The sequence below is a fragment of the Lynx canadensis genome, chromosome C1 (genome assembly GCF_007474595.2).
Source record: "Lynx canadensis isolate LIC74 chromosome C1, mLynCan4.pri.v2, whole genome shotgun sequence".
NCBI lineage: Eukaryota > Metazoa > Chordata > Mammalia > Carnivora > Felidae > Lynx > Lynx canadensis.
The window spans coordinates 103,972,278-103,993,897 of record NC_044310.1 but is presented as its reverse complement, the minus strand read 5'-3'; the positions used below and the strand labels follow the sequence as shown (position 1 = coordinate 103,993,897).

The following is a 21,620-nucleotide window of genomic DNA, read 5'->3' as shown; positions in this document are numbered from 1 at the left end:
ATTCGTAGAGGACCTGGCTCGTCCCCGCCCCCGCTTGACTGACGGTGGGGCTGCGGCACCGCCTCAGTCCCTGGGCTCTCGCTGGCGGGGGGTGGCTGGGACCTTCAGCTCGCCAGGCTGGCAGGGTCGGGGCCGCTGCTCCACCGGCGGACGGGATGGAGACGATGCGAGCACAGCGGCTGCAGCCCGGAGTGGGCACCAGCGGGAGGGGCACTCTGCGAGCGCTTCGGCCCGGAGTGACTGGGGCCGCGGCTGCCACCGCCACACCCCCGGCAGGCCCCCCGCCCGCACCGCCGCCCCCCGCGCCGCCCCCGCCGCCCCTGCTCCTGTCCGGGACCCCGGGGCTGCCGCTGCCCCCGGGCTCCGCCGGCAGCCCCGCGGTGCTGCGGGAGGCCGTGGAGGCCGTGGTGAGGAGCTTCGCCAAGCACACGCAGGGCTATGGCCGAGGTGAGTCTGCGGCTCTGGCCTCCTGCGGGACACCCTCTGTAGAGGAGCCTTGCTCCCATAGTCCTCTGGATCGCTTTTCCTGGCGCAGAGCCCTCACATGCATTTCCTTTTGGGGAGTTTCCTTCTGGGCTACACACACACACACACACACACACACACACACACTCTCTCTCTCTCTCTCTCTCTGTCTCTCTCTCTCACTTATACACACCTCTCCCCGCCTCCTCTTTATTGAGGTACTACTATATTCTCCAGGAACCCCTTTTTACAAATAACAACCCTCTTTTCTTCCCAACCTTTTCTCCTTCAGAAATGGAATTCTTCCTGTAGCTTAATACCTTAACATCTTTTTGCCTTTGAGGACCCGTCCCCATTGTGTAGGATCCCATCTTTTATCTCAGATCCAAGGCATTTCTCACCCTCTCAACCTTTCTTCTGTGATCTCAGCAATTCCTGCCCCCCCTATTAATTTATCCCACCTACTTAATCTTTCTTTTTAAAGATTTTTATTTTTTAAGTCATCTCTATACCCAGCATGGAGCTGGAACTCACAACCCCCAGATCAAGAGTCACATGCTCCAATGACTGAACCAGCCAGGTGCCCCTCCATCTATCTCCTTAACCTTGACTTTTGAATTCTTTTCTTACTTACCCCTCACCCTGAAATTTCCAGTGCAGCTTCAGAATTGCTGGGGGAATTAGGTAGTGCCTTCACAAGTCACTTAAAATTGTGCTTTTAAATCTGGAACCATACCATTGAGCCCATACCAGCGTCCTGTGACTTAGTACCTCACTTTGGTGTCTTTTTAAGTACGGAGCCTCACAACTCTGGCCTCTCTGTCTGTCTGGCTCTGTTTTCCTGGCCCTTTCCCAGAAACTGAGGATAAATCCCAGGCTTTGGCTCTCTCAATGTTAAATTCTGTGGAAATGAGCCAGGCAGAAACCCTATTTCCATTAGAAATCTTCATCTTACAGATGCCTAATTTCTAGGGTTTCTGAGAAAGGGACTGTGAGGATTTTCTTTGTTGTTTTTGTTTAATCAGTGCAGAATTTCCTGAGTTTGAGCTCCAGATTTATAGTGTAACAAGTAACACAATATAGTGAAGGGTGTGGGATACAGAATTTAGGTCTGGAGTTTCTGAGACATCACTTTTTTCTGCTTGGTTAAATCCTGCCTCAGCTGAAAGTGACTATATCTCTAACCTTCTAGTTGAACAATAATGCAAAGAAAGGTTGCAGGGCTTTCTTTGTAGACTGTAATGCCTTTTTTCCACTTCCCTATGAAAGTGTAGTGAAAAGAGCTTACGCGGGTTTCAGAGGCAGACAAGTGTGGGTTAAATCCCAAACTAAATCTCTGTCACTTGCCAGTTATGTTTGGGGGGAAGTGACTTAACCTCACCAAGCTGCAGTTTCCTCAAGGGTTATTAGGGGGTTAAATGAGATATTGCACCTGACACATGATGGGTACCTTAAAATGATGAGTATTACCTCAAATTTATTGGTTCATATATCCTTGAAAGAACACATCTCATTTTCTCCCATTCTTAGATTCTGTCAATGTAGATCCAAAGATTCCTATGAAATCAGATTTTTATATCCATTTTGCTCTATGTGCCTAGTGATACGTTTACCATCAGTTTCCTTTGGTTCTTCAACATTTTGAACTCCTACCCTGGGGCTGGCACTCTGCTAGGTGCTGGGAATATAAATGCATGTGCTTCTGAAATTCATCATGATGAGTTATAGTTGTTTGTCTAGTTTAATTCCGAGATTTAACAGGGCCTCGTGATGGAACTGCCATCAGCTATTGTCCTGCTGCTGCTTCCAGTCTATTTGAGACCAAGGGAAGGTCTTTGCCTCTGGGCATAGGGGCAATCACCCTAAAATGAACCCATCCTCTTGGAAACCTACAGGCATTTATTAGAATTGTAGAGGAGTCTGCCCTCTTTCTTGTTGGTGTTACCTGGAAAGCCTCTGGTTTGGCATCTAAACTGAGAGTACTGTAAAAACTTTTTCATTTCCTTAGACAGGATGAAGAAGCAAGGGGATTTTACTGACAAAGAGCAATCAGTCAGGCTTCAGACTCCTTCTTCCAACCTCCCTACCTCCCACCACACTCCTCATTATTCCCGAGTTTCTCATTTCCAGTCTGGGTGTCCAGCCAGTACTTTGGGAGAGTTTGGCAGATAATTCAGCTTCAGGCAAGCCAACTCTCTGCCGATTTGGCTCAGAAGTCCTTCACCACATGGAATCACTTATTCTGCTTCGATTAATAGGCAAAAAAAAAAAAAATAGGGTATGTACCCACATACCCTTGTGACTGATGGCCTGGTATTTTGGGTTGGCCCTATTCCCCTGAATATAATTCACCTTGATCTTTGCCCAGGCCATTATCTGATCCAGGAATGCTTTACTGTATCATCTTCAATTCATATCCTTCACCTTCTTCTTGACTGCTCCCAGATCACCTTTTCTAGTCACAGTCTTTAGATTTACCAGCATGCATGTGGGACCTCAGCATTTGTTTTAAAAACACAAAAACCAAAACAAAACTCTTCTGTTATTTCACCCATCTGTCCTATACCTCTCCCCCCGCCTCCACCCTCAATCTCCACCCAAGATACACACATAACTCAGTATGCTGTAGGATTTTAATCAGCTTGTGGTGCACAGGGTTTGGAATCAGAGAACCTGGCCCTGTCAAACAGTGGCTGTGTGATCTTGGATAAATTGCTTAATCTCTCTAGGCCTCATCTGTTCCATTCATTGGACAAATATTTATTGACCACCAGATGCTGTGGTGAACAGCACAGATACTGAGTCCCTATCTTCATGGAGCTCACAGTCCACTTCACAGAGTATGTGTGAAGGTTAATGGTACAATAAGGCAGGATAGTGCACCAGAAAGAGGGTTAGCTGTGAGGCAAACATTGGTTCTAAATCCTGGTTCTGCCACTGTGGCCTGTTCCTTAACGTGTTCACTTTTTTTTTTTTTTAATGTTTTTCTTTTATCAAAGTTTATTTATTTTGAGAGAGAGCACAAGCGGGGGAGGGGCAGAGAGAGGGAGAGAGAGAGAGAGAGAGAGAGAGAGAGAGAGAGAGAGAATCCCAAGCAGGCTTCCCACTGTCAGTGCAGAGCTGGAAGGATGCGGGACACAAACCCACTAACTGAGAGAGCAGATCGTGACCTGAGCCAAAATCAAGCGTCAGACGTTCAACAGACTGAGCCACCCAGGCGCTCCTCAAGATCTGATTTTTTAAATAAACTCTACACCCAATGTGGGGCTCAAACTAACAACCCCAAGATCAAGAATTGCTTGCCCTTCTGACTGAGCCAGCCAGGTGCCCCAGCTTGTTCACTGTTTGAAAAATGGGTATTATAACACTTACCTTGATAGTTTTGTGCGTATTAAATGAGGTAATGAGCATAAACCACACAGCACGCAGTTAGGATTCAGTGGTGGTTGCTATTATTATGCATTTGGAAACCCTTTGAAAACTGCAGATGATGGGTATTGGTAGCATTACCATTGCCTTTGCCCCTTTTTACGCATGGCATGTACTCCCCTTCTGATGTGGACAGCTGGCAGTCTCTAAAACTGGCATGATTGACTGAATGACCAAGTCACTTTCCTTGCTCTGTAACTTCTGGATTGCCCTCTTCAAACCTGTATCTTTGAAATTGTTGCTCTCCCTTGATATCACAGTATGGTTACGTGATTGGATGTTCTGCCCAGCTACTTACTCCACTACGTTGAACGAATGAATCTTGTGTGGTATTTTCTGTTTGGTCATCATTCCTTTTCCTCAGAACCACAGCTTCTTCGCTGATAAGTGACTATGGAGTTAAAAGCCTGGATATTTCCAATTTGGGGGATGTTGGATTAGACCTGTGTTGATTTCCTGTAGCTTTTTTTTTTTTTTTTTTTTTTTTTTAATTTTTTTTTTTCAACGTTTATTTATTTTTGGGACAGAGAGAGACAGAGCATGAACGGGCGAGGGGCAGAGAGAGAGGGAGACACAGAATCGGAAACAGGCTCCAGGCTCCGAGCCATCAGCCCAGAGCCCGACGCGGGGCTCGAACTCACAGACCGCGAGATCGTGACCTGGCTGAAGTCGGACGCTTAACCGACTGCGCCACCCAGGCGCCCCTCCTGTAGCTGTTCTAACAAATTATTTCACATCTGGGGGATTAACACAACAGGAATGTATTCTCTCACAGTTCTGGAGGTGAGAAGTCCAAAATCGGTGTCAGTGGACCAAAATCAAGGTGTCAGCAGGTCTGTGCTCCCCTACCCCCACCAAAGGCTCTAGGGAAGAAACTGTGACCTTGCCTCTTCCAGCTTCCGGGGGCTGCCAGCATCCTTGGCTTGTGACAGCATCACTCTGATGTCTGCCTCTGTGTTCACACTGCCCTCTCTTCTTCTGTGCTTCATCAGTTCTCCTTCCCGAAGGACCCTTGTCATTGCATTTAGGGTCCACCCAGATAATCTGGGTTAATCACCCCATCTCAAGATCCTTAATCACATCTATAAAGTTTTTGCCACCTGAGGTGACATTCACAGGTTCTAAGGATCACAGCACGGACATCTTAGCAGGGGGCATTTTTCAGCCTACCATAGTCCTCTCCTAAAGTCACTGTCATCTTGCAATCCCTTCCTTCCAAGGAGTTTATGCACTATCAGCTATTCAGGGGCATGTTCTACAAGTTGAAAATAGGAAGCATCAGATGGAATATTGTTAACCAGCTTCCCTATCTTCAAAATAATGTGAATTAAGCTGGGCCAGCCTATTCTCGCCATCCTGTATGATCAGGGAGAATCTTCTCATTCATCTCTCAATTGTATTAGCTATTTAAAAAATGTTTATTTATTTTTGAGAGAGAGAGAGAGAGAGACAGAGAGAGAGAGAGAGAGAGAGAGAGAGAGAGAGAATGTGTCCATGCACGTGCAGGAGGGGCAAAAAGAGAGGGAGACAGATGATCCAAAGTGGGCTTGGCACCGACAGCAGAGAGCCGGATGTGGGCTCAAACTCACTAACCTTGAGATCATGACTGAGCCGAAGTTGATCGCTTAACCAAATGAGCCACCCAGGCACCCCTGCATTAGCTATTTATTCGTGCTCTCTCACCACAACATTGTATTTATTTTTCTGATATAAATTTTTTAATGTAATTTCATGTGTTGTTTTAATGGTTTCACTCTGGTTTAATGATTTCACTGTATGACAGTTGTACAATCTGTACCTCTCATCCCATTTCAACATTAATATTTTATCTCCTAAGGACCAAAACCAAAATTATTCTTTTTGTTATTGTTCAACATCATGGTACAAACACTTAAATATACCTCACTATTGGGGTGCCTGGGTGGCTCAGTCGGTTGAGCGTCCGACTTCAGCTCAGGTCATGATCTCATGGGTTTGTGAGTTCGAGCCCCATGTCACACTCTGTGCTGGCAGCTCAGAGCCTGGAGCCTGCTTCGGATTCTGTGTCTCCCTCTCTCTGCCCCTCCCCCACTCATGCTCGCTCGCTCTCTCTCTCTGTCTCAAAAAATGAATAAATATTAAAAAAATTTTTTTAAATGTACCTATCTTGGTCTTTCTTGTCTCTTTTAGTCCAGCATCCTCCAGTGACTCCTAAAAAGCAATTGTAGGTGTCAGATGTGTACGTCTTGGTCATTGCTAACCCTCGCACATCACAGTTCTTTAAGCATCCTCATGTAAACCATTAGATGCATGGTTCCTCACTGGAAATCTGATAAAACCTATGGGTGCCCTCTCCCCCACCACATACTCTACACACACACACGTGACTTCATTGTGGGTTTTAGGGGGCTTGTGAATTCCCATGAGGCTAAACCATGGACCGGGTCTTGGACCAAATTGGCATCAGGATGTCTTACACATTCAGTCTCTAGCTCTGTCACAGCTGTGTGACCTCAAGCAGGTCATTTCCCCTTCTGTGGCCTGAATTGGACTAGATGATCTCTGAAGTCCCTGTCAGCTCTAAAAATCAAAGAGCCTGTGAGGTGTTTCAAATGCAGATCACAGTTCATTGCTTTTCTCCCGATCATTTAATTCTGCCCAATTTCTCATTTCATCCATTTCTGACATAAGACTCCCTATCTCCTTTGGCTTTGAATAATCGTTAAAAACTAGTCCTGCACTGTGTACCAAGAGAGATTTAACTGGATATCAGAATGGACATATGCTTTTTCATAGGATCTTCCCATTTATAATGGTTTCCTCCCCTTTCTCTTTATTTCAATATTCTCCCTGTTGTTTGCATGTCAGGAGAGCTGTCACCCAACGCATTATGCTAAATTGTCTCAAAGAGGGAACTGGGGCTGAAAAGATCTCAATGGAAAGAACAAAGATGGCTAAGCTTTCTGGGCAGCAGTGACCTCTGAAGAGCCCCTGCCAAAACTAAGGGTGGGAAAGACAGAGTTTCCTTTTAATGCTGCCTTTTAATGGAAGAATGAACATTCTAAAAAGTCAGTTAAATATAGGGTGTTAGGAAAGAGCTTGCGCGGCTTTCAAGCTCTGGCTGGTGCAGGGAGTGCTTGCTTCAGTTGCAGAGCAGGGAAATACCAGTTATTACTGGCCACTAGGTTTGGGACACCTCGCTGGCTGGGGATTTGTATTATTCACCTTTGCGTCCCTAATGCTTAGAATAGAGAGCTATGTACATATTAAGTGCTCACACTTTCTGCCTAATGTGTGTGTGGCAGCCATGAAAATGTGCTATTCATATCTCCTGCTGCAGGGGCATAACTGACTGGCAGCCTTAAGCTGCTGTCCCCTCTGTGTCCATCACCCCATGTGCACCGAGGCCACACATCCTGCAGGCTGCCCTCAGTCAGCGACCGAGCCCAGCAGGGGCACTAACTCAGGCACATGTTGGTACAATGTGGGATTTCTCTGGCTTGGGGACTTCCCACTGGCCTGACCAAACCTTTCTTGGAAATGCACTGCCAGCTGCGACTCTCATATCCAGACCTTCTTTCCCACCCCCCTTCCATAGGTGTCAGACCTTCAATCTGGGTCTGAAGCCTCTCCCTTCTCCTACTTCCTTTCCAATAAATCTCTTGCATGTTTATCCCATCTTGGTGTCTTCTCCTTGGCAGACCTAAACTAACACAATATAAAAGAATGAATGAGTTGTTGTAACTGAGAGTAGAGAGTGGTCATGTTGGAAGATATTGAAGAAGGCATTTGATCATTTATTATTATGAGGCTTTTGTTAAAGCCACTTGAAATGTCTGGAACCCTGAAGTCAAAGTGATTCTTTCCAAAGGAAAACTGATCTCATCCTTCCTTCTGTCTTAAGCCCTTCAGTGGCTTCCCACTGCTGTTAAGATAAAGCTGTTACTCTAGTGTGGCCTGCAAGGTCCACTTTGGTCTGGTTCCTGCTTCCTTTTGCAATCTTATCTTGCACGAACCTTTCCCTTGCTCTCACTTTTTGAGCCACACTGGTCCCTTTATTTGCTGTCTTCTCTGCTGCTACAGACCCTTTGTGTGTGTTATTCCTTCTGTTCAGAACTCTTTCTCTTACCTTTTTGCCTAGTGAATTCATACTCATATCTGCACTTAAATATCACCTTGGCTGGGTAGCTTTCTTTGGCCTTCTCCATGAGGTCAGAAGTCCCTATGACCTTTCCCATCTACCAGACTCCTTTATAGCACTGATCACAGTTGCGATTTTTCATTTGCTTGAGATATCTGGTTAATCTCTTTCTCTCCCTCTTTTTTTTTTAACGTTTATTTATTATTGAGACACAGAGAGAGACAGAGCATGAGCATGGGAGGGGCAGAGAGAGGAGGAGACACGGAATACGAAGCAGGCTCCAGGCTCTGAGTTGTCAGCACAGAACCCGACACGGGGCTTGAACTCACAAACCACGAGATCATGACCTGAGCCGAAGTCAGACACTTAACTGACTGAGCCACCCAGGCACCCCTCTCCCTCTTTGTTTTATTATTATTTTTAATGGAGGGGGTTTTTAATTTTTTTTAAGTTTACTTATTTATTTTAAGAGAGAGAGCATGCGCATGTGCAAGCGAGCACACAAGCAGGGGAGGTAGGGAGGGGCAGAGAGAGGATCCCAATCAGGCTCCACACTGTCAGAAGCCTGATGTGGGGCTGGATCCCATGAATCATGAGACCGTGACCTGAGCCGAAATCAAGAGTTGGATGCTTAACTGACTGAGCGACCCAGGCACCCCTCTCACTTCTTCTTTAGGTTGTAAACTGCATAAGGAAGAGGAACAGGTATGGTTTTGTTCACTGTTGTAGCCTAGCATCCAGCACATAGTCTAACACAGAGTAGGTACTCCATACATATTTGTACAATGATTTTGCCCAATTATGGGGGGATGAGGGGAACTATTCTGGAACACAGTCTTGAGTCTGGGGTTTGATTTTACCCTAATACATTAGCTGGCTACTGTTTGCTAGAAGTGGCAGAAGTCAAGAGACTTCTGGGTCAGAGACAAAGGACTTTATTGCTCATAATACAACAGGTAGCATAAGCATCAGATTTGTTTGCATCAGTTCCCCTTGCCTCCCAAGTCTGACGTGAAGGGCTCAGGTGGATGCTTGCACAGGCCATACGTCACATTACAGAAGAAGAATGCTGAGCTGCGGGAACCTGCCATGTCATTGTAGGCAGTAAGCAGGCTTGTTCTTTGTCCCAGAGGGAGACGTTACCTCATCCCTTGGGTTTCTTGCTGCAAACACAATCCTGAGAAATGGCCCAAGTAAAGAGCAGCCAAGTCCTTGAAATCTTGGCATACCCAGCAAGCTGGAAAGGACCACAAGAGACCTGTGAAGGAGAGTCTCCCAATATACAGTTCCTCCAAAAACCACTTAAACCTAGGGAAATCCTCAGAAGAGAAATTCATGCTCAAACACACACACACACACACACACACACACACACACACACACACACACACACACTGTGTGTGTGTGTGTGTGTGTGTATATATATATATATATAACATATAAAATTCCAAGATGGAAAAGGAATCTGGGTATGGGTTTGCTCACCAGAAGCACAGGTTTGAGAATGGCTAGAAGGACCACATTTCCTTGAGTGGCAGTATCACATGAGGTTTAGGAACATTGACTCTGGAACCAAGACAGCGTGGGTTTGAATTCTTGCTCTGCTACTTTCTCGCTATTATACCCTTGGGCAAGTCATTTAACTTCTCTATGTCTCATTTCACTCATCTGTAAAATGGGGATAATAAAAGTACCTGCCTCATAAGGTTTTTGTGATTAAATAGGTAAAGCACTTAAGGCAGTGCATGACACACAGGAAGCGTTCAGTGAACGCACTTCTCGTGCTGGTGTTTATTACTCTAGGCCACCTGACCAATTGTGGAATGATTACTTGCACTTCATCAGGTGGGGATAATGGTCTGCTGACCTGGAAACTCTGCCTCCAATATTTAAGTTATTCTGCTTTGGTGTTAGGACTAACCAAAATGTGAACTAGAGAGGTGGTGTAGGAGGCCAGGCATCCTCTGGTCTTCCTGTGCAAATGCCTTAATCAGAGTCTAGGTTTATAAGTTTAAATGCTTTTAAGCGGTAAGGAGCTAGGGCAGGTCAGACCCTTCATGTCAGTATAGGATACAGATACTGTATGGAAGCACAGAACTACTTTCGAGGTGTTCTCATTGCTGAACTTAACTGCTTCTCTTTTGCAGTGAATGTGGTGGAGGCACTTCAGGAATTCTGGCAGATGAAGCAGTCCCGTGGGGCAGACTTGAAGAACGGGGCTCTGGTGGTTTATGAAATGGTTCCCTCCAACAGCCCTCCTTATGTCTGCTACGTCACTCTGCCCGGGGGAAGTTGCTTTGGGAGCTTCCAGGTAAGAGTTCCAAGGTGGCAGTAGCAAGGAGAAATGCTTAGGTGCTAGCGGTGGTTTTCTCCATCACTTTGGCCATTAAATCTGTCAGAAATCACATATTTGAGGACCTGAAACCAATTCTGGGCAGATCAGTCTGGTCAGCATCTGAGGCTCATTTAACCACAAAAGAACCTCAGTGGCTTTTCTTTCAGCCTACGAAAACTCACACCCACTTTGAATTTGAGCAGTTATGAATACGCCCTTAGTATATCCAGAGTACCAGCACCTGCCCCATGTTCTAATCTGTCCAACTTCCTGTCATCTCTTTTTGAGAACACAGAGTAATATTCCTTATCCCCAGTACTTTTTCATAGGCAAATTACTCAAGAAAGCAATGTTTGTGTTCTTTAAGAGGCCAAAGTGGAGGGATTATGTATGGTGGAAATAGTATTCATCTAAGAATTAGAAGATCCAAATTCTCATCCCCCCTGCCCGCCCCCGCCCCCCTTTCCCGCCGCCAGCAGGGCAAGTCAGGTAAATTCTCTGGGCCTCAGTTTCCCCATCCATAAGATGAAGGAGATAGGTTAGATTATTTGTAAAGTCTTTCTAGTGCTAGCATTCTACAATTATATGAAAGAGCTGTGATATATGATGATGGAGACTGGTTGTTATTATAGGGTAAGAAGAAATTTGACTAGTGTGAATGTTATCATCAAAGATGGATTTTTTACATCGACCATAGGAAGGTAGCCTTCTGAGATGTCAATATAGAGTCTGAATAGGAATTTAGAGAATAGACATTTTGTTCTGTTCATAACCCTTAGACAAAGGTATAACCCCTGCTATGTGCCACCTTGAACTTCCCTTATCATATTACTTATCATGACATATCATAATTATTTCACCTAGTGGATTATGCTCCATGGAGGTAGAGATTATGTCTGTCTTCTTAGTCAGTTTTAGATCTTTACCACCCACTCAGCACACAGCAAAGAGTAGACATTTAATAAATCTGTGGCATGAAACAGGGCCATTGCAGTTCAGTTCCTGCCTCAAACAGAAAAGTCCTGAAGAGGCTTCATTTCAAATAAGGTGACTAATTTTTTTCCCCTCAGAACCCCAACAATTTCAGAGAAATAAATATATGCTCAGGACGACTAATGTTTCTTCTTTCTCTCCTAGAGAATAAGATCTCCCCTTCCTTCTCTCACCTCATCTTATTGTTGAATAAAGATTTGATAATTTTATGGTGATGCCCATAATTGGATCATTACAGTCATTTGATTTCTGTTATTTCCCCCCAAAGAACAGTACTATCTATCTTGGCCTGTTTTAGCTTGTGTCTTCTATACCCACTTTGGCAGGTGAAATTTCTCCTGGTGGTTTTCTTCATGGATGGATGATCTTTCAGGAACAATACCATACTATAGAATGAGCAGCAGCCTAGCAAACAGAGAAGTAGGAATGGAGAAATTGCAGAAGACAACTTAGGGTTAATGTACCAAGCTCCATATTCTGTCTCAGAGACACCTGTCAGCTAAAGAAAATCGGGAGTTATTGATATTAAGGTGGTTAAGTAGTGAACATATCCTGGTCTACTTTTAAAAGCCATAACATTACTTTCTTCCTTTCCTCTGACCCTAATCATAAATGACAGGAGACACAGGCCTTTGAGGCAGCCAGTGATGATGAATTATATAAACAAATACTATGGGGATTTGAGGTTGAGTGATTTAAGACTTCTGAAAATCAGCCTTGGGCTATGATACCTATGTTGGAGACAATGTAAAAAACATGAATTAACTTTTAATATTTTCTTGCTTTGTTCAGGTCAGCTTTCCTTCTCCTTGCTACCCCTCTCCTCCTTGCTTCCCCTGGGGGGAAAAAGACTACACATTCCTTCTTCAGACCTTGGTCTCTGCTCAGGGATAGCTCATTGACTCACTGCGTTAGTGGGGGAACTGCCTGCTCACAGCCAAAAGTGAAGTCCAAGAATCCTGGATGGGCGCTTCTGGTAGAGACTAGAGGCCTCCTGTGCAGAAGCAACCTAGAGAAGACCTATTCTATGCCTAGCTTATCTAGAGGGATGAAAAGAAATCTTGCCTGTGCATGGAACAGGAGAGCAAGATACAAATTTCTAACAGGCTGGCCAGATTCTGGCTTTTGAGTAATTAATTCTGTGGACAGTTGAAACGGGCGTATTTTTTATATCCAGTGGTTATATGCTGACTTCAGCAGCCTTCCTCATTCTGCATTCAATTTGGTATGAGCTATAGCCGTCTCCAGTTCCTTAATGACTTCAGGATGTTGAATCAAAATTATGTTTCCAAATGCCTCAACCATTTTACAAAACAAACTTTGGAGGATGTACTGCACAAACTGATTTTTCCAAAGACTACCCAAGTGTCTATCCTAATGTTTCCCTCCCACTGTTCCTTCCTTTCTCTCTCAGACACACATATATACATATTTTCTCTCTCTCTGTCCTGCCTAGTTTTGCCCCACAAAAGCTGAGGCCCGGCGGAGTGCTGCAAAGATTGCACTGATGAATTCTGTGTTTAATGAACACCCTTCCCGAAGAATCACTGATGAGTTCATTGAGAAGAGTGTCTCTGAGGCCCTGGCATCTTTCAATGTAAGTTACAGGGAGTTCAAAGAAAAGAAAGTGGGGGATGGGAGAACTGGCTGGCTGAGAAGTCTTGTAAATCACTGGGAATCAGAGCGGGATTTCTTTTCTTTCCTGTATAGACAGGAATTTATTTTCTGTCGATCTTGCATATTACATGCTCCCTATGTCTCAATCACTGATTCTATGTGTATGTTTATGTTTTTGTTGGTATTTTGCCTCTTTCATTGTATCTCCTTGGTATCTAGAAACCTTTAATTCAAGATTTGTGGAATTTTAGAGATATTTCAAAATAAAACCTGAGCTTGAATTTTGCTTTTCCCAATTTTGGTTTAAGACCTTACTCCCTTCTTACTTCACTGTTTTTGTTTTTGTTTTTTTTTTTTAATTTTTATGACTTTTCTTATTGCCATTCATCTCCGTGACCTCTCCTATTAATAAAGAACACTTTATAATACAGTGTCTTAGTTTTTATTTTTTTCCTTTCCACGAATGGGGTGGGTAATTTTTTTACTCTCTTTCAAAAGAATGTTCCTTCAAATGATGATGATGATGATGATGATGATGATAATCACAGCTAATCCTAATTGAGTATTTACTTTGTGTCAGGGACTGTTCCAGGGGATTTATGTGTATTTTATGTCATTTGATCATCACCATAATGCTCTGAGATATAAGAACTATTAGTACCCCTGTTTTACAGATAAGGAAACTAAAAACATAGAAGTGAAATTTTGCCTGAAGGGATGTAGATAGAAAGTGGTAGAGCCAAGACTGGAACCCAAGTTGACTCAGAATTTTCTAGCTTAGGGGTGCATCCTGGAAATGAACACTGCCTTCTCTCTTCCTTCCCGCAAGTTCACTGATAGGGTGATAGGGTGAAAGTCTGACCAATTTTCTGTTTCTGTTCTCTTTGAAGTTAAGATGTAATTACATATACTAAACCACTTCAGTTATCTGTTTGTGTATTTGTTAGTGTTGAACACTTTAGATAATAAGTTGGCTTCCCTCTGTTACCCATCTGATTTCCTCCCATTTCTCTTTGCCCTGGTCAGAAGTATCTACAAGGAATAAAAACAATTTTTTATATTGATCAAAGCCAATTAAATTAAGAAAGTACATTTATCACTCTTAAGTCACCTAATATATTATAAAGTGAAACACTGGTTTGGATTATAGAAAGCAATGCTTATAAGCATGGACTCTGAATTCATCATTTTGAAATTATGGTTCTACTAGCTATGTGGCTTTGAGCAAGTTACTTAATCTAAGTCTCAATTTCCTCATCTGTAACAATTATACCTGTAGGATTACTGGATAGAAGAGAATATATTTAAGCACTTAGCACGTGTTATCTGTTTTGATGCCTTTGGATGCAAGTAATAGAAAAATCTTACTTCAAACTGACTTAAGGGAATACACCAAGAAAGGAAATTTACTCTCTAACATGACAGGAAGTCCAGAAGTAGAGAAGATTTCAAGGCTGGTTGATTCCATGGATCAAGAATGTCATCATCTACTAGCCAAATTCTTTCCATCTCTCCATTCAGCCATCCTCTAGATACTGTCTTTGTCCTTGAGCTGGCTCCCTTCAGATGCAAGGGTGCAAGATGACTACAGAATTTCAGATATTAAATACAGATGTAACCATATTCAAAGACAGAAAGACACCATCTTTCTTTCTCTCTTTCTTTCTTAAGTAGGTAGGCTCCACACCCAATGTGGGGCTTGAACTCAAGACCCTGAGATTGAGTTGCATGCTCTACCAACTGAGCCAGTCAGGTGCCCTGAGACCTTCTTTTAGTAACTCTTTAGTAGTAAGGAATCTTCTCCCAGAAACCCGCCAGTAGACCTCCCTTCTACTTCCTAATGGCCAGAATTCCCACCTTAAAACCAATTACAAGCAAAATGGGTTAGGATTTACCCACTGAAATTAGAGGATAAAATCACTCTTCCCTGAGGGAGATACATGGGAGATGGTAGGTAGTAGAACAAGATTAAGGTTCTATAGTAAGGAAGAAGGAAACAGATGTTGGCTAAGTCACCAGCAGTGTCTACTACAAAGTGTTTAGGAAACAAATTGTTTTTATTCTCTGCCAATATTTCTATTTGCCTAACCCCTCAAAACTGAGAATTTAATAGATTGCTCATTAATTTCCCAGTGGAATCGCCATACTCCAAATCACATTGATTTCAGGGCACCTGGGTGGCTCAGTCAGTTGGGGGTCTGACTTCGGTTCAGGTCATGATCTCATGGCTTGTGAGTTCGAGCCCCGCCTCGGGCTCTGTGCTGACAGTTCAGAGCCTGGAGCCTGCTTCAGATTCTGTGTCTCCCTCTCTTTCTCTGCCCCTCCGCTGCTCATGCTCTGTCCAAGAGCAAGGCCTGGGATAGATGGGCTCCTCTGCCCGCAGCTTCTTCTGTATACCCCAGTTGGCTGTACAGAGATAATCATTACTTTCTATGTACTATATCATGGAAAACTCTGGAGGTACTGAATAAGGTACCATATTGAATGATTATAGGCAACCATGAAACAGGTTAATTGCTTCAGGGCCCTAAATGCTAATAGTGAAGGTTACCTTTTTCCTTCCTCTCTGTAGCTTTTCTTTTTTAAATCCAAATTTTGTGTTCTTTGCTTCACCATGAAGATTAACTACTGGTTGGCATGTTGCTTCTCAGAAGCCACAAAATAATATGGGTTGATCTTGTGTGACTTCTTGTTGATTCTAGCAGAGTGAAAACAAATAAGCCAGCACATATGGTATACTTACTAAGCACATGGAATTATTATAATACATATACAGTACAGCCCCATGGAGAAGTGCCCCATAATAAACTGAATTTGGATATAACTTGATTGGCTCCTCACTTCTACCTAGTCCCCTTTCTCAAAGAGAGCAGAATCTTGGGAGGCGTGGAGCAGGGACGGTGGTGCAGAATGGGCTAGAAAGATCAGGCAACTTGTCAGGAAGTAGAAGGAGAAAGTTGGGTTCCTGTGTTCCCAGAAGTCTCCTGGTTTTATTTTCCTAGATCAGGCTGACAAAAAGGTCACCAAAAAAAAATAGCAGCTGCCCTTATTTTGGAAGTCCCAGCCAGCCCCAGGGTCTGGAATTATCCCCAGTAATACTAAACCACCATCAAGTACCACTAAACCAAAGCCAGTACCAGAATGGATTTGGATTGTGTAACTGGATACCAAGTCTAGTATAATAATGTACCACATTTTATATAATTGGAGTTTTAAAACCACATTTATCCCTTTTTAAATAATTTCTTATTTAATTCTCAAAACAATCTTAGGAGATAGATCTGTGATTATTCCCATTTTACAGATGAGGAAACAGGAACAGAGAGGTTAAATGACTTCCCCAAGGCCTCAAGATTAGTAGGAGATCCAGTCTATACCGTATTGTTTGTTTGCACAGGCAATGAATCTTAGTTCTATCCCCACAGGGTCATGTAACCACTAGAACACACAAGCCAAATGTCTAAGAGGCCAAACTGCTACCCAGAATTTACTATGCTTTATGGCTCCTACTGTTTCCCTTGAAAATGCATTTGCCCAATTATCCTCTAGGCTAGTCCAATCCTGTGTGTTGGACTCACTCTGTTATTTTGGCTAAATCGGGGTTCTTCTCTATGTTTCAGTGTTCCCTCTTTGTAAGATAGGGAAAATCAGATTGACCTCTGTCACTTGAGTTAATATGTGTGATGACTTTGGAGTCTTCTAGGTCTATGCTGACCAGCAGAATAGCCACCAGCCACATGTAGCTGTTAAACACCTGATATGTGGCTAGTATGAATCGAGATGTGCTGTAAATGTGGAAGAGACTTCAGATTTTGAAACCCTGGTATAAGAAAAAGAATGTAAAAATTTCATGAAAAATTTTTATGCTAAGTATAGCTAAATTATATTTTGAATATATTAGCTTAAATAAAACATGCTATTTACATTAATTTTACCTGTTTATTTTTACTTTAACGTGGCAACTAGAAAATGTTACATTAGATTGGGGGCTTGCGTTATATTTCTACAGGACAGTGCTGCTTGAGGTGATAATCCTGATTGAAAATCTATTTGTCTTTTCCTTTCCTCTGTTACAGGGCAACAGGGAGGAAGCTGACAACCCAAACACAGGGATTGGTGCCTTCCGATTCATGCTGGAATCCAACAAGGGCAAGTCAATGTTGGAGTTCCAGGTACTATGGCTCTCATAACATGGATCAACCTGCATTTATATTATATTATATTATATTATATTATATTATATTATATTATATTATATTTCCTTCTAATCCCTAACTCATTGATCATCAGTTGGAAGGGAAGGGAGAGAAGGTTAGAATATTTTTCAATATATAAATACCTTCCTTCCCTGAAGGGCACATCAGAGTTGGTATAAGAGATGCTTATAGGGGCGCCTGGGTGGCGCAGTCGGTTAAGCGTCCGACTTCAGCCAGGTCACGATCTCGCGGTCTGTGAGTTCGAGCCCCGTGTCGGGCTCTGGGCTGATGGCTCAGAGCCTGGAGCCTGTTTCCGATTCTGTGTCTCCCTCTCTCTCTGCCCCTCCCCCGTTCATGCTCTTTCTCTCTCTGTCCCAAAAATAAACATTGAAAAAAAAAATTAAAAAAAAAAAAAAGAGATGCTTACGTAAATACATTCTGTAAAAGGTCCCCCATGTAATTGTGATGCAAACCCTCAATATAAATCACTGTTCTGGCACTTCATGTCTTCTTCCTCCAGGAACTAATGACAGTTTTTCAGCTGCTGCACTGGAATGGCAGCCTTAAGGCCATGAGGGAGAGACAGTGCTCTCGGCAGGTAAGAGACCCTGTCTGTGAGAGGAGTCTTGCAGAAGGACTATTTCGAGGTGGCTGTTATGTTAGACATAAGCAGGCCTATAGTTACCAGGTTGTGAATCCTGAAAGCCTCAAAGTACCCTCTTCATTCCTAACATCTTTCCTATTTAGATCTTAACTGTAGCTCTTTTGCCTGCCTTGCTTCCCCCACGGGGAAGTTTCCCTTAAGAATCTCCTTAAAGGACTTACGTGCTGACTTCAGTTAGGACTCCAAGGCTAAGAGTTCCTCATCCCATTGGGTCCATTTGGTATGAACCTTGACTTTGTCAGTAACCTTCATTTTCCTTTCCCCTTGCAGGAAGTGTTGGCTCATTATTCACACCGGGCCCTGGATGATGATATTCGCCATCAAATGGCATTGGACTGGGTGAGCCGGGAGCAGAGTGTGCCAGGGGCACTGTCTAGAGAGCTGGCCTCTACTGAGCGGGAGCTGGACGAAGCTCGGCTGGCAGGCAAGGAGCTGCGCTTCCACAAGGAGAAGAAAGATATTCTCCTGCTGGCCGCTGGGCAGTTGGGCAATATGCATTCCTCCAACTGCTAGGCGTCCATGCACATACTCCCCATCCTCTCCAGGCTCTTTTTGATAATGTCTTTTCTAAGACTTAGTATGATTTCTGTACATACTTTCTCAATTTTATACTTTAAAATATAGATATATATATGTATATGTATAAATTCTACACTCAGATCCCAATTTGCTGAGAGATCCCTTTTCTTCTAGTTTTTGGATGTAGTTTCCTTTGAAACATCCTCATTCCACTTTGTAAAAAGAGCAGGCTGTCTTCAGAGCTTTGTTGGTGCTTATACTCCCAGCTCTGTGTAGTCATTTCAATAGCACAAAATGATTGACAAAGTGTTCTTATAATCTAACAGGGAGTTTGAATAAGGTCTGTGTGCCCCACCCTCACCCTCAACCTCATTCCTGCTTTCTCTTGGACTCCAAACAGGGTACGAGTATGAAGGCTTTGGCTTAAGTTTATCTTGAGTTGGGCCTACTTAGTACTGAGCTGTTCCTCCAGTGACTAGACATTTCCTTGCCTAGACTCCCCACCAACCGCTTCCCGCCACTCCCTTACTCCTCCTCTGCCTCCAAGCGGTACTTCATTTTGAGACTTCCTTTATTAATTTGGAAGGAAGTAGACAGCTGCTTGTTCAAATTATTCCTGAGAAACTTCCCAGGAAGAAGAGAGGAATTATAAACACAAAACTAGGTGTTTATCACCTAAGTTGCTTCTGGGGCATAGATACCATACCAGCTTCCCGGGTGTGTTCTTGCTCCAGAAGGGATCAGCATTGAAGCCTCTTCCAATATTCCCTCTTCACTCCTCTCTGCTCACCCAGCTTCACTGAGCCCTGTGTTTAAACCTTCCTGTCTGCAGAAATGGGTAGGAGGTAAACATATTTCCCAACTCTGTCTCTTCCCTTCATGTTGCTCTTTGGAAACATTATTTGTCCTCTTTGGTGAGGGCCGTGTTCCTCTCTCACAAAGTTGCTGCTGTTTGCTACCTTTGATGTCCATAGATTCACAGTTGTTCTCTCTCTTTTCTTTCCTCTTCTTCCACGTTGGTTATTAGAGCAGGAGTTGATCAAGAAAATTAGTTGCGACTGGCATTATGGCACTTCCTAACTGGAACCCTGGGGAGACTGCAGGAGGGAAAAGAGACTACATGATCAACTGTGTTTTTAAGACTCTCCGCCTCCCACCCCCAATCTCTCTCCTGGGTGAAATAGGGGAGAAATATCTGGAGTACAGCTAAAGCATTCCTCTTTGGGAGAATTTTTTATAGGTCTCTCAAAGATGTGTTTTCCCTTTGTTTCTATAAACTCCTTTATACTATATTATAGTTCGGTGCACTTTCTAAAATGTGTTGGGACGTTTCCTGTTTCTGCAAAATTGGACTTTCCATTCTATGATTAAACACTTTGTTTTTAGAAATAGGTTAGGAAATAGGCCACAATTTGCTCTTTTGGATCAGACAGGGATAAGATGAAAATCAGCTTTTTTGCTTTTGAAATCATCTTGGTGATCAGTACATATGGGATCAGTGGTAAGGAATCTAGCAACTGTTTTAGTGCTTGAAAGGGACCTCCTGGAATTCTCCAAGTCCCATCTCTGTATACCACGAAGCACATGTAGGGTAGGAGTAGAGGCTCCTATGTTAAATAACAGGTATGTCTACCCAGTTTTTATTGATATTTATAATCCAGACATCATAAACCCTCATTTCTCCTATGCTCCTTTCTCTGAGAAGTGTGAAGGGGTGTGAGTTGTGGGAAGAACTTCTCCTTTGCACCTCCTGGATTATTTTTCTCAAGTAACAACCAGTTAAGATCCCAAAGCACTGGAGAAAAATTGTTCCCTGATCTGTCCACTTTCATTGTTAAAGATTTTGCTTATCTTTTTACTACTTTCTATGTATTTTATATGTATAATTTTATACAATTAAAAATAGATTTTTGTCTAGTGAGCCAGATTGACTCTTTCTTAAGACATATGTATCAGAGGAACTCTAAAACGACCCTTTCTTTTATAAACAGACTAAAAGATAATTTTGATTAGTATTTTTTGGGTGGCAGAAATAAGATTGTACTGTTGGGGGAAGGCATTCTGCTTCCCCTTCAGACATTTGAGGAACCTGGATTTTGTCACTGACCCTTTCTTTTCAAGGTCTACCCATTTCCACTAGCGAACTCACTCACCATGGTGACTTCAACTCTATCTTATACACCATTCTCAATCTCTTTCACCCTTTTGAGCTTTTACATCTATATTTCCATGACATCACCAACTGAATTTATCTTATTTTTAAAAATTTTTAAATGTTTATTTATTTTTGAAAGAGAGAGAGAGAGCAAGCAGGGGAGGGGCAGAGAGGGAGGGAGACACAGAATCCGAAGCAGGCTCCAGGCTCCGAGCTGTCAGCACAGAGCTGCATGTGGAGCTTGAACTCACAAGCAGTGAGATCATGACCTGAGCTGAAGTTGGTCGCTCAACCGACTGAGCCACCCAGGTGCCCCTCACCACCTGAATTTATGACACAAGCTCTCTGAAGTCACATATTCAAAATAAAAGCCATTTCATACATGCTCTTCTTTGACTCCCCAAATCTGTTATTAGGATTATTATCTACCCAGTTACTTAAATTAGAACCTTAGGTCCATTCCTTACCATGATCTAATCAGTCACTTGCTGTTGAGTTTACCTCCTATATAAACTTCCTAATCTGTCTTGTCCATATCCACTGCCTTAGTTCAGTCCTTTATCATCTCTGGGCTGGACCACTGCAATAGCTTCCTTACCAGCCTCTGCCTTCATTCTTAACATCCTCTCAACTACTGTCAGATTTCTTTCTAAAATACTTAGGAGTGCACCACTACCTTGCTTAAACCATCACTTAGCTATCCTTGTCCTTAACAGCATTCCCCGAAGTTTTATATGGGAACCCTTGGTACTACCTGAGATGATTTTAGGTGGTAGAGGGGCAAACATTTTTCATTTTTACTTATTTTATATTTTAATCGGAAACTGTAGTAGAAAAAAATACAGATTTTACATTTATGGCAGTGATATTTAAATTTAGTGAAAATTTGTTTAATTAAAAAGTCAGTCTACATAAGGAGAAACACTAATCAAGAAACAGCATGGGGACTATTTACAGTTGTGAAAAATCATGAATACTCAAATACTTGAAGTACAGAAATTCTTGCCTACGGGATAAAATTTCAATATCCTTAGCATGGCATACATTTTGGCCCTAACCTGTACTTCTAGCTTTATTTCCTAGCCACACAGCATCAGGCAAACAATTTCTTGCCATTCTGATATTTG

General features: G+C 43.0%; 1 protein-coding gene across 1 annotated transcript; it reads left to right on the top strand.

Moving 5' to 3' along the window:
• The first annotated feature begins 76 nt into the window (after positions 1-76).
• LIX1L (limb and CNS expressed 1 like) lies at positions 77-20,654 on the top strand. Its single transcript, XM_030325006.1, has 6 exons — positions 77-447; positions 10,162-10,325; positions 12,799-12,939; positions 17,036-17,131; positions 17,676-17,753; positions 18,090-20,654. The coding sequence occupies exons 1-6, from the start codon at positions 156-158 to the stop codon at positions 18,330-18,332; spliced, it is 1,014 nt and encodes a 337-aa protein (XP_030180866.1). The 5' UTR covers positions 77-155; the 3' UTR covers positions 18,333-20,654.
• Positions 20,655-21,620: the final 966 nt, after the last annotated feature.

Excerpts from the sequence above, each read along its gene's own strand:
- LIX1L (XM_030325006.1), top strand. The coding sequence starts at position 156 with ATGGAGACGATGCGAGCACAGCGGCTGCAGCCCGGAGTGGGCACCAGC. Across the intron at positions 12,940-17,035 it reads AGGCCCTGGCATCTTTCAAT|GGCAACAGGGAGGAAGCTGA; the intron begins GTAAGTTACAGG and ends CCTCTGTTACAG. Across the intron at positions 17,754-18,089 it reads AGAGACAGTGCTCTCGGCAG|GAAGTGTTGGCTCATTATTC; the intron begins GTAAGAGACCCT and ends TTCCCCTTGCAG.